The sequence below is a fragment of the Anabrus simplex genome, chromosome 2 (assembly GCF_040414725.1).
Source record: "Anabrus simplex isolate iqAnaSimp1 chromosome 2, ASM4041472v1, whole genome shotgun sequence".
Lineage (NCBI taxonomy): Eukaryota > Metazoa > Arthropoda > Insecta > Orthoptera > Tettigoniidae > Anabrus > Anabrus simplex.
In genome coordinates, this window is record NC_090266.1 from 343,211,628 (window position 1) to 343,224,053 (window position 12,426).

Consider the following 12,426-nt stretch of genomic DNA (forward strand, 5'->3'; position numbering starts at 1 on the left):
AAGTCTTCGTCCTCTCCACACAGCAGGTCGTCCACTTAGGTGGTCTACCTGGACAGCTATAATCCTTATTGACAGGCTCGCCTTATTTTCACTTTTGCTCGTAAGTCTACTTACTCACTCGTACAGCGGTTGCGTGCAGACAGATAGTTTTGAACACAGAACTGCTGACCACCACAACACAAGGCGACGGTTTCTTGGCTCGATTGCAGATGAGTCCAGTAACTCACGTGACCACTCTACACAGGGAACTACTTAACACTGACAACTAAACAGCAACAGCTCAACAATCTAATCGGCACTGCGTTATTCCTCACAACAACAGAAGTTACCAAACGAGTTGGTCGTGCGGTTAGTGGAGCGCAGCTCTGAGCTTGCATTCGGGAGATAGTGGGTTCTATCCCCACTGCCTGCAGCTGTGGCTTTCCATTTCCACACCAGTCAAATGCTGAGGCTGTACCTTAATTAAAGCCACGACCGCGCTTCCTTTCCACTCCTGGGCCTTTCCTATCCCGTTGTCGCCATAAGACCTATCTATGCCGGTGCGACGTAAAGCAACTTGCAAGGAAAAAAAGCATTTAACAAAGTTCCAATTACACTCAAGAAGCTGCTCCACACGCTGATTCCACGAGGGTTCTCAGTCTACGGTAGTACACACACAATACTCCAAGGCAGCACTATGCTCAGTACACGATGATACTCTAACTCCGGTAGGGCATAGACGAAAACCAGCAATTCTGCCGTCAATCTCCACTCACTCACTCCACGTCGGTACACGTACAGCACTCCCGTCAGTACTCCAAGGCAGTACACACACCGTACTCTGACACGGGTGGAACACTGGCGGCAGATAACACTACAGTACTACCGACCTCCAACGCTAACTGTTGCAACACCCACCACACACTCGACCCCCCAACACTACAACTCATCCTAGTTCGTGGCGGCCTTGTATTTATATTTCGATTATGGGTTACCAGGATATTCAGGGCTCGGTCAGAGACGGAACATTCCCGTTTCGTGTTCCAGAAGGCGCAGGGTGAAACCATACGAAGAGAACAATAGAGGAGAGACTGCGGCGTGTCCTTGGGCTAGCTGGGAGGGCCGCGGCCTGGCTTAGTCATCCCTTCCAGGAAATACAGTATCATCATCATCATCTGTTTACCCTCCAGGTTCGGTTTTTCCCTCGGACTCAGCGAGAGATCCCACCTCTACCGCCTCAAGGGCAGTGTCCTGGAGCTTCAGACTCTTGGTCGGGGGATACAACTGGGGAGTATGACCAGTACCTCGCCCAGGCGGCCTCACCTGCTATGCTGAACAGGGGCCTTGTGGAGGGATGGGAAGATTGGAAGGGATAGGCAAGGAAGAGGGAAGGAAGCGGCCGTGGCCTTAAGTTAGGTACCATCCCGGCATTCGCCTGGAGGAAAAGTGGGAAACCACGGAAAACCACTTCCAGGATGGCTGAGGTGGGAATCGAACCCACCTCTACTCAGTTGACCTCCCGAGGCTGAGTGGACCCCGTTCCAGCCCTCGTACCACTTTTCAAATTTGGTGGCAGAGCCGGGAATCGAACCCGGGCCTCCGGGGGTGGCAGCTAATCACGCTAACCACTACACCACAGAAGCGGACTGGAAATACAGTAATTTGTGAAAATTATAATTTTATTTGATTAATTAATTTTATAGTTATTGGTGTTACATCCTACTTACTATTTTTACGGTTTGCGGAGACTCTATGGTGCCAGAATTTTTTCTCACAGGACTTCTTTTACGTGCTAGTACAACGACAACGCGGCTGACGTATGTGAACACCTTCAAATACCAACGGAATGAACCGGAATCCACCAACCTGAGCCCAGAAAACCAGCGCTCTAATGGCTCAGCTACTCAGCTTATTTGACTAAAAAAATCCGTGCCATAGAGACCACCGGTTCAAGTTATGCCTGTATTATTGTATGATTGTTCGAGAATCGCGTGAAAACGTCAGCGCGGTTTTTCCTCCAGTAATATACTTTGGTAAAATGAAATGAAATGTCGTATGGCTTCTAGTGCCGGGATATCCCAGGACGGGTTCGGCTCGCCTGGTGTAGATCTTTTGATTTGACGCCCGTAGGCGACCTGCCCATCGTGATGAGGATGAAATGATGAAGACAACATATGCACCCAGCCCCCGTGCCAGGGAAATTAACCAATCATGGTTAAAATTCCCGACCCTGCCGGGAATCGAACCCGTGACCCCTGTGACCAAAGGCCAGCACGGACAATCTACCTTGGTTTTACGCCCACTGCTTTCTGCTCTATCTGAATTTTTCTCCCCTAACCACCACACTTTCTCTTCTTCTTTCCTGGCCTGCAGGGGGAAGTACAGTGGAGACTTCGTGTGCTCCGATTCCGCCACGATAGCTGTGAAGGCCCTGTAGGAACCCTGAAAAGCGACGGCTATCGGGGCTCTGGTGAATTCCGCTGAAGTCCTCAATGGCAGTGAAGGCGGAAAGAAGGGCAGTGGCGGTTCGTGCATGAAGGGCTTTTGGGCGCCGCCCCACCGCCTTTTCAAAAACATTTATCGTTATTTCACTCTGTAACTGATTACATAAAGAGATGGGCAAATGTAGCGAAGTCGAACTTACAGTGGTGTGCTGTTCAGTTATACAATAATATATTTATTATTTCGGCTGTTGACACTTAAGCTCAGTTTTACGACTGGATGTAAATCTTGACGCTAACCCTTGATGCTTCTGTGGTGGTTAGTAGTGTAACATTTATATTACAATCTGCTTTACGTCGCACCGACACAGATAGGTCTTATGGCGACAACGGGATAGAAAAGGCCTAGGAGTGTGAAGGAAGCGGCCGTGGCTTTAATTAAGGTACAGTCCCAGCATTTGCCTGGTGTGAAAATAGGAAACCATACTATGCGGTACGGGTCGTGAAGCTATAAGTTTGAGCTCGAACCGGAAGCCCTTAACTCATTCGTTAACTATGTAAATCTATTCGATAATTCCATATTGAGTCTGAATACATATTACGAGCATGCGGCCTTTGGTCCAAGGGTTACTGGTCCTACTCCCCGCTGGATCGGGGATTTGAACCTTCATTGGTTAATTCCCATGGTTCTGGGGCTGGGAATGTGTGTGGCGTCAGCTCAAAAGAATTGCACCTGGCCTCTTCAGGGTCCATACGCCATTAAAAAATGAACGTTATGGCAAGCTCACATGTCGTCAGAACGCATAAATTGTAAGATGAAAATTCAGGCCAGATGACAAAACAACAGGAGGTTGGACGAATAGAGACTAAGCATAGCAGTGCAGGAGGTACAGTTTATGGTAGCGACCACATGACTATGTCACGAATGTCAAACTTCGCCCTCTCCCAAATGTGCTTATTCAATAAATGGATTCATAAGACATACCTAAGCAAGTATTTGATATACAGTATATAAGCATATGTTTCCCACAAGTCTAACCCCTCCTCCTCGTGGTGGGGGACGGGCAACGTCGTGAAGTAGGGGATGGCCTGCAGGGGCGAAGTATAGTGGGGACTTCGTGTGCCCCGGCACCGCCACGGTAGCTCTGAAGGCCCTGCAGGAACCCTGAAAAGCGGCGGCTAACGATGGGGAGCTATCAATATTAATGGGACTGATGGAAGAAAAAAGTAGAACTGGCTGAGTCAGCAAAGAGGACGCATCTGGATATTTTTGCTATTTGCTTTACGTCGCACCGACACAGATATGTCTTATGGCGACGATGGGATAGGAAATGCCTAGGAAGTGGAAGGAAGCAGCCGTGGCCTTAATTAAGGTACAGCCCCGGCATTTGCCTGGTGTGAAAATGGGAAACCACGGAAAACCATCTTCCGGGCTGCCGACAGTGGGGCTCGAACCTACTATCTCCCGATTACTGGATACTGGCCGCACTTAGCGACTGCAGCTATCGAGCTCGGTATCCTCCGGATATACTAGGCGTAAGTGATATTCGGATAAGGGGAGATAACGAGGAAGAGATAGGGGATTATAAAGTGTACTTGACTGGTGTTAAAAAGGGAAGGGCAGAGTATGGGGTAGGACTGTTCATAAGGATTTTAAAAAATGCTATTTGTTCGGTGCGTCGACCCATGTGGATCTTGTGCCCCTACTGGCACCATATTGTATGAACCTGTGTGTAAATTGGAATGGCGGTAGTATGGAATGTTGTGTGTGAAGATAGGAAGATTAAGGACGTCACAAACACCCAGTCCCCAGGCCAGGGATATTAATCATTACAATTTTAAAAAATCCCTGTACCGACCGGGAATCGAACCCGGGGCCGCCGGTTGACAGGTTCATCACGAATACTATTGTACGCAACATAGTTTCTGTTAGGCACGTAAATGAGCGAATGATGTGGGTAAATTAGGCAGTTGGAAGAATTGGGACGAGAGCTGTCTCAGTGCATTCACCGTGTGAGGGTGCAGATGAGAATGAAGTTGACAAGTTTTACGAAGCATTGAGTGACATCGTAGTCAGGGTGAACAGCAAGGATAGGATAGTGCTATGGGCGATTTCCATGCGAGAGTTAAAGATAGAACTGAAGGACACGAAAGGGTGATTCGTAAAGGTGGGGAAGATATGGAAGTTAATGGGAATGGGAAGCGTTTGCTGGAATTCTGTGCTAGTATGGGTTTAGCAGTTACGAATACACTCTTCAAGCATAAGGCTATTCACCGCTACACATGGGAGGCTAGCGATACCAGATCCATAATAGACTATATCTTAACCGACTTCTAATTCAGGAACTCTGTTAGGAATGCACGGGTTTGCCGGGGATTTTTCGATTATACAGACCACTACCTGATCTGTAGTGAACTAAGTATCTCTAGACCTTGGATAGAGAAAGTGAAATATTTTTGCAAACGAATAAGGGTAGAAAATCTCCAGGACGAGGAAATTAGACAGAAGTACATGGATAGGATTAGTGAGAAGTTTCGAACAGTGGACAGTAAGCAGGTTCAGAATATAGAAGGAGAATGGGTGGCATACGGGGATGCTGTAGTAGAAACAGCAAGGGAATGCCTAGGAACGACTGTGTGTAAAGATGGAAAAAATCGAACATCTTGGTGGAATGATGAAGCTTGTAAACGTTAAAAGAAGGCTTATAAGAAATGGCTCCAAACGAGGGCCGATGCAGACAGGGAATTGTACGTAGATGAAAGAAACAGAGCGAAACAAAAAGTTGTTGAATCCAAAAAAGAAGTCGTAGGAAGATATTGGTAATACTCTGGAAAGGCTAGGTCAAGAAGCAGGGAAACCTTTCTTGACAGTAATAAAAAATCTTAGGAAGGGAAGGAAGAAGGAAAAGGACAGTGTTTTGAGTAATTCACGTGAACTCGTAACAGATCCCAGGGAATCACTGGACAGGTGGAGGGAATATTTTGAACACCTTTTCAACGTGAAAGGAAATCTTCCTGGTGATGTCGCGAACAACCAAGCTCATGGGGGAAAAGAAAATTATGGTGGTGAAATTATCTTGAGGAATTGGAAAGGATGGTAAATAAACTCCATTGTCATAAAGCAGCAGGAATAGATGAAATTAGACCTGAAATGGTGAAGTATAGTGGGAAGGCAGGGATGAAATGGCTTCATAGAGGAATAACATTAAGATGGAGTGTTGGGGAGGTTCCTTCAGATTGGACAAAGCAGTAATTGCACCTATCTATAAGCAAGGGAACAGGAAGGATTGCAACAATTATCGAGGTCTCTCATTGATTAGTATACCAGGCAAAGTATTCACTCGCATCTTGGAAGGGAGGGTGCGATCAGTGGTTGAGAGGAAGTTGGATAAAAACCAGTGTGGTTTCAGACCACAGAGGGTCTGTCAGGATCAGATTTTCAGTATGCGCCAGGTAATTGAAAAATGTTACGAGAGGAATAGGCAGTTGTGTTTATGTTTCGTAGATGTAGAGAAAGCATATGACAAGGTAGCGAGGGAAATGATGTTCGCCGTACTGGGGGACTATGGAATTAAGGGTAGATTATTAAAATCAATCAAAGGCATTTATGTTGACAATTGGGCTGCAGGGAGGATTGATGGTAGAATGAGTTCTTGGTTCAGGGTACTTACAGGAGTTAGACAAGGCTGTAATCTTTCACTTTTGCTGTTCGTAGTTTACATGGATCATCTGCTGAAAGGTATAAAATGGCAGGGAGGAATTCGGTTAGGTGGAAATGTAGTAAGCAGTCTAGCCTATGCTGACGACTTGGTCTTAATGGCAGACTGTGCCGAAAGCCTGCAGTCTAATATCTTGGAATTTGAAAATAGGTGCAATGAGTATGGCATGAAAATTAGCCTCTCGAAGACTAAACTGATGTCAGTAGGTAAGAAATTCAACAGAATTGGATGTCAGATTGGTGATACAAAGCTGGAACAGGTAGAATAATTGAAGTATTTAGGTTGTGTGTTCTCCCAGGATGGTAATATAGTAAGTGAGATTGAATCAAGGTGTAGTAAAGCTAATGCAGTGAGCTCGCAGTTGCGATCAGCGGTATTCTGTAAGAAGGAAGTCAGCTCCCAGACGAAACTATCCTTACAATGGTCTGTTTTCAGACCAACGTTGCTTTACGGGAGCAAAAGCTGTGTAGACTCAGGATATCTTATTCATAAGTTAGAAGTAACAAACATGAAAGTAGCGAGAGTAATTGCAAGTACAAGCAGGTGGGAACAATGGCAGGAGGGTACTCAGAACGAGGAGATAAAGGCTAAGTTAGAAATGAACTCGATGATTGAAGCTGTACGCATAAACCGTCCTTGGTGGTGGGGTCATGTGAGGCGAATGGAGGCGGATAGGTTACCTAGGGGAATAATGGACTCTGTTATGGAGGGTAAGAGAAGTAGAGGTAGACCAAGACGACGATGGTTAGACTCAATTTTGTAACGATTTAAGGTAAGAGGTATAGAACTAAATGAGGCCACAGCAGTAGTTGCAAATAGAGGATTATGGCGACATTTAGTAAGTTCACAGAGGCTTGCAGACTGAACGCTGAAAGGCATAACGGTCTATAACGATAATGTATGTATGTATGTATGTATGTATGTATGTATGTATGTATGTATGAATAATAATATTAATAATAATAATAATAATAATAATAATAATAATAATAATAATAATAATAATACATAAGAACTATTCTTCCGCTGAGAATTAACATTTTTACGATAATTGGGTCATTCCGTTTGATTCATATCCACAGGTTGGGACGCAACCATCATTCACATTGTCAGCCTTCACCCACTAGCCGTCTTACAATTAGCGTAATGAGACAGCTGACCTTCAAATTCTAGGCACGATAAACTATGGGCACAAACTTGTGGCTAAACGAGAGCGACAACCACCAGTGGCGACGTTGGGATAGGAAAGGTCTAGAATGCGAAGGAAGCGGCCGTGGCCTTCATTAAGGTACATCCCCAGCATTTGCCTCGCGTGAAAGTGGGAAACCAAGGAAAACCATCTTCAGGGCTGCCGACAGTGTGATTCGAACCCACTATCTCCCGGATGCAAGCTCACAGCTGCGCGCCCCTAACCGCACGGCCAGCTCGTCCGCTTCAAAAGTAAAAATAACCCGTCCTAGGTTATATAATTTATTGTCCCATGTTGACCAAATTTTGCTGTCAGTAGGTGCTTTATTGGATGTACCTTTATAATATAGTAGGCTACATTGAGGGAAGTCCGTAGCCCAAGTTTACTATCATCATTGCTGTATTCACAAAAATGATGTATTCTAAACAAAATAATTGCATTGCTAAATACATAATATAATTGTATTTAATTTTGGGGTATACAGACGTTCAGCTAAGCCCATGTTAATTGAAAGTAAAGTGAAATACCTGTTCCTATACAGTATATTATTATTATTATTATTATTATTATTATTATTATTATTATTATTATTATTATTATTATTATTATTATTATTATTATTATTATTATTATTATTATTATTCTTGCGTTAGGGCCTACCAGGGACCACGTTCCAATTTCAATTCTTCATCCTTTGTTGTTGTTCCTTATTATTATTATTATTATTATTATTATTATTATTATTATTATTATTATTATTATTATTATTATTATTATTATTATTATTATGCAGGGCTCCGTAGCTAAATGGTTAGCATGCTGGCCTTTGGTCATAGGGTCCCGGGTTCGATTCCCGGCAGGGTCGGGAATTTTAAACCATAATTTGTTTATTCCCCTGGCACGGGGGCTGGGTGTATGTGCCGTCTTCATCATCATTTCATCCTCATCACGACGCGCAGGTCGCCTACGGACGTCATATCAAAAGAGCTGCACCAGGCCTCTCCGGAGGCCACGCGCCATTTCATTTCATTACTATTATTTGTGCAATAATCCGGCTTGCAAGAAAATCCATAATATACTCGCACTGAAAACGTTGTGTTAGAATTTATTTGAACTATATTTGAACAAATTTGATGTCCTGACTAGAACAGGGCTGTTCAGGACATTCTCAATGGCTGTTATACGGTATATCCACGAATGTGGCTGCCCGTAAGGCATGAGAAGTTTGTGTTCAAGAGGCTCAAACATAATTCTTTGAACACTCTTCCCTTCACAACTACACGAACAACACGATAAAGTACCAATATCCTGGCACTTCCTATGTGCTGCTCTGGCACGGACTCAGTGCGTTCTATTATTTTCTTTTTACAAATTGCTTAACGTCGCACCGACACAGATAGGTCTTATGGCGACAATGGGACAGGAAAGGGCTAGGAATGGGAAGGTAGTGACCGTGGTCTTAATTAAGATACATCCCCAGCATTTGCCTCGTGTGGAAATGGGAAACTACGGAAAACCATTTTCAGAGTTGCCAACAGGTCTCCCGAATACTGGCCACACTTAAGCGACTACAGCTATCGAGCTCGGTCGTTCTATTGTAAGTTCAGATTTGTGGATCAGTATGAATACGGGTTGCAGTTGAGCAACCAGAGCAATGGGTGAAGACTGTCAGGAGGGTGGAGGCTGCGCAATTCTGACAAAAGTCAAGCGGTGAACTTTGCTCTCAATCCCTGCCCATGTTTGACCTATTTCTTGATATTGTCAACAAAAGAAGCTATTTTTATGTGCTGTTACACTATCAGTCTCTTGTATTGTTTATCCTGTAGCTAGCATAACATTTTTGTGTACTAACATTATCGTACCACATAGAGCCTAATTTACCAAGGTGGCTGCCACCCAGGCAGATGTCCTAGTGATAGTGGAGCGCCACATCGTCAGCGTGACGACATGCTTGGCTGTCATGACCGGATCGCTGCTTCTCGTATCAGTAGGTCTGAAGAGGTTACGTGAAATGTATTCTAGCCCTCAATTCAGAAGTAAAATATCTGGACCCCTACACCACGTGGCTAGTTTTCTATGTTGACAAGCGAGGTAATGCGTCACTGATCATGATCATGCATTGACAATCATTGAATTCAGCGAGATAGCGACCATCTGCATGAAATGAGAATCCTATTCTGTGTCGCTCCGGGCTACCTCTATCGCCTGGGCCACAATCAAGTGCTAATCTAGTGGTGTGGTACTCACCGGAGGACTCCCATGGCTGAGAGCAGTGGCGTCCCTTGTCGGTGTGCAGTCGGCTCCAGTCTGACCAGTTTCCCCGACTTCGCCCTTCATTGTGGGTGCCCCAAGCCAGCGGAAGTTCCGAGGCCAGCGGACCATTGTTACACATCACAATAAATCTGTAGCTCTAAATAGACGGGACGCTCAACCTACATTGCACTCACATTTAGTGTATCACCTAACTACCGCATCACAAAATTATATCATGATGCTATCTAAGGGTAGCCTGTAGGATGTAGTCTTTTCGCACCCGCCTCTTGGCACAGACCAGAGTAAACTGAACTCTCACTTTCAGTGACAGTATGGAAGTTGCTGAGGTATGCGTGGCGCTGATTGCAGAGCTCGATTGCCGCGTCTGGAAGATAAGGGGAGTCATCAATGAAATGTTGCGATTTTTGAACAAAAAATCGAATTTTCAATTTTAACCTTAAAATCCCCAATTCTTCCTCTTTCAAAGCCAATTATTTCCTAATTCCGTTTTTAAAGTTCTAAATGCTGTGCCCAATTTAAAGGGTAGTTGTTCGGCGTATGTAGAGTCCCTTTCTCTCGCTCTGTAAGACAAAATTAGCTTCAAACTTCTTTCGGAGTACCATTTCAATAATCTCACTGGAATATATTTACCTTGCAGTAGGCCTACGTTGTGCGCAAGCGACATCTGAGGGAGTAATTTACAGTCCAGTGCAGTTTTAAAGCAAGTATGTTTATTAAAACTTTCAATTGCTTTTATCTACCTTAAAACTCTTCTCACCTCTTTGCCACGCATAAAATGCTCCTTGCCGCAGAGTTCTTATCGGATTCACCTGAAATTTTCAGAGAATGTTGGCATGTGCATAGGAATTAAAATAGGTTCTGCGTTTCATTGTCAGTTGAATATTACTTTCATATTTCTACTTCTGAAATAGCATAAAACTGGATTTTTGCCTATCAAAGGAATAATGAGAGACTGAAAAATGTATATCTCTGACTGCAAAATACGGAGTCGTTCTTAAATATATGGGTATTTATTGACATATAAAAATAAAACCTATTTATCAATAACTTCGCAACCAATCAGCTCCCACTTTTGCGTGGGACTATGTCTTATTAATATGTTCTTGTGTGTAAAATTTGGTTTGATAAGTGGTAAATTGTAGAAGTTCAAAATTTCCGTCATGGCACTCCGTAAGAAAGGTGCTACATATTGGGCCGTTCGTGCTGCAATAGTGCATTATGGCTCAGTGAGGGAAGTTGTGTGAAACTACTGTACTTCACGCCTCATCATAGCACTGCCACCAGTTTATCATTTTCCCTACAGCCGCATAACCTTTGGTCGTGCTTTCTGAGTATTCAACTGGCTCCTGGGCTAAAGATTTAACAGACAGATAGACAGACAGACAGCAGACAGACAGACGGACAGACAGACAGACAGACAGACAGACAGACAGACAGACAGACAGACAGACAGACAGACAGACAGACAGACAGACAGACAGACAGACAGACATGTCAATCAATGGTCTAGAACCATACTGTTCTAAGTCCATTTTTATTAAAATATTAGTTACGAAGTTCAGTGAATGTTCCATGTTGTGAATGACAGGGAGGGACGAGATCCATTGAAAACACCCGACATCAACAGAACCATTTTCTTCTATGCCCATATTTCCTGTCATTTTTCGTACCGGTACTGTTCCATGTCCAAGAATCACAGTGCCAACCTAACGTCAGAAACAACATGTCCATTGTTTTAATTATTTTTTTTAGAAAGGGTCAACCATGTCATAAACATTATAGAACATAAATACCAAGAACCTGGTCATGATGCTGTTCAAGAAGTCGATTCAATGCATGTAGTTTTAGAACGACACATTAGAAATATGGAACTCCATAATCGATCGTCTGTGTTCAGGTTCGAACTGTAGATCAAACAATAATAATAATAATAATAATAATAATAATAATAATAATAATAATAATAATAATAATAATGGCGTATGGCCTCCGGAGGGGCCTGGTGCAGGCCTTCTTCTAGTAGACGGCCTATTAGGCGACCTGCATGTCTGTGAAGATGCGGGCCCTACCTAGAATGATTTCTAATGTTGAATACGCCACACACACACCGTGCCCCCGAGCCATTGGAATTAACCAATTAAGTTTAAAATCCCCGACCCGGCCGGCAATCGAACCCGGGGCCCTCTGAACCGAAGGCCAGCACGCTGACCATTCAGCCAACGAGTCGGACTGTAGGCGAAATAAGTTCCCCAAATGGTATCAAAAGATATTTTGATTTTAAATCAGTTGCTCTTAAATCAAATCTAAACAAAGTGTCATACTCAAAATTAAAGCATGAATGCGAAATGAAAAAGGTAGTAGTTCAGTAAAATACTAATGCTTATTTTCAGATAGTGATTTTAGTGCACACTAGGACGAGGTCTAATTCTACTGTAAGTTTACCACAACCAAAAGTAATTAGCACTGCAATCCGTAAAACTGATGAAAAAGGATAAAAGGACATTAAGTCACTTACAAGTATTTCTCATTAAAAGACAAGGGGGTATGGAACTGTTTTCTGAAGTGAAACTTGTATAAATGATGTCAGAAACTGAGAATGATGGTGCATTACAATTATTTTTTTAAATGAATATAACTAATCTTTCTTTCTAAATCCGTTTATCCTCCAGAGTTGGTATTTTCCTCGGACCCAGCGAGGAATCCCACCTCTACCGCCTCAAGGGCAGTGTTCTCGCTCTTACGTAACGTGTGTCGCGGGTCAGTATTTGTCCCACAATAATATCTCGTAGCGGTTTTCGCAGGCGCAACGACGACATAAATATAA

General features: G+C 43.6%; 1 protein-coding gene across 5 annotated transcripts in view; it reads right to left on the reverse strand.

The window, feature by feature from the left end:
- LOC136862817 (uncharacterized) overlaps nt 1-12,426 on the reverse strand; it is a 377,696-nt gene that overhangs the window by 348,510 nt on the left and 16,760 nt on the right. Inside the window, exon 1 of one of the 5 annotated variants that reach the window (XM_067139081.2) lies at nt 9,576-9,671. The exons of the other annotated variants lie outside the window; for them this stretch is intronic. Coding sequence (XP_066995182.2) covers nt 9,576-9,589 — 14 coding nt within the window. The 5' untranslated portion in view covers nt 9,590-9,671. Of the gene's footprint in view, nt 1-9,575; nt 9,672-12,426 lie in introns of those variants that run through there. 5 annotated transcript variants of the gene reach the window in all.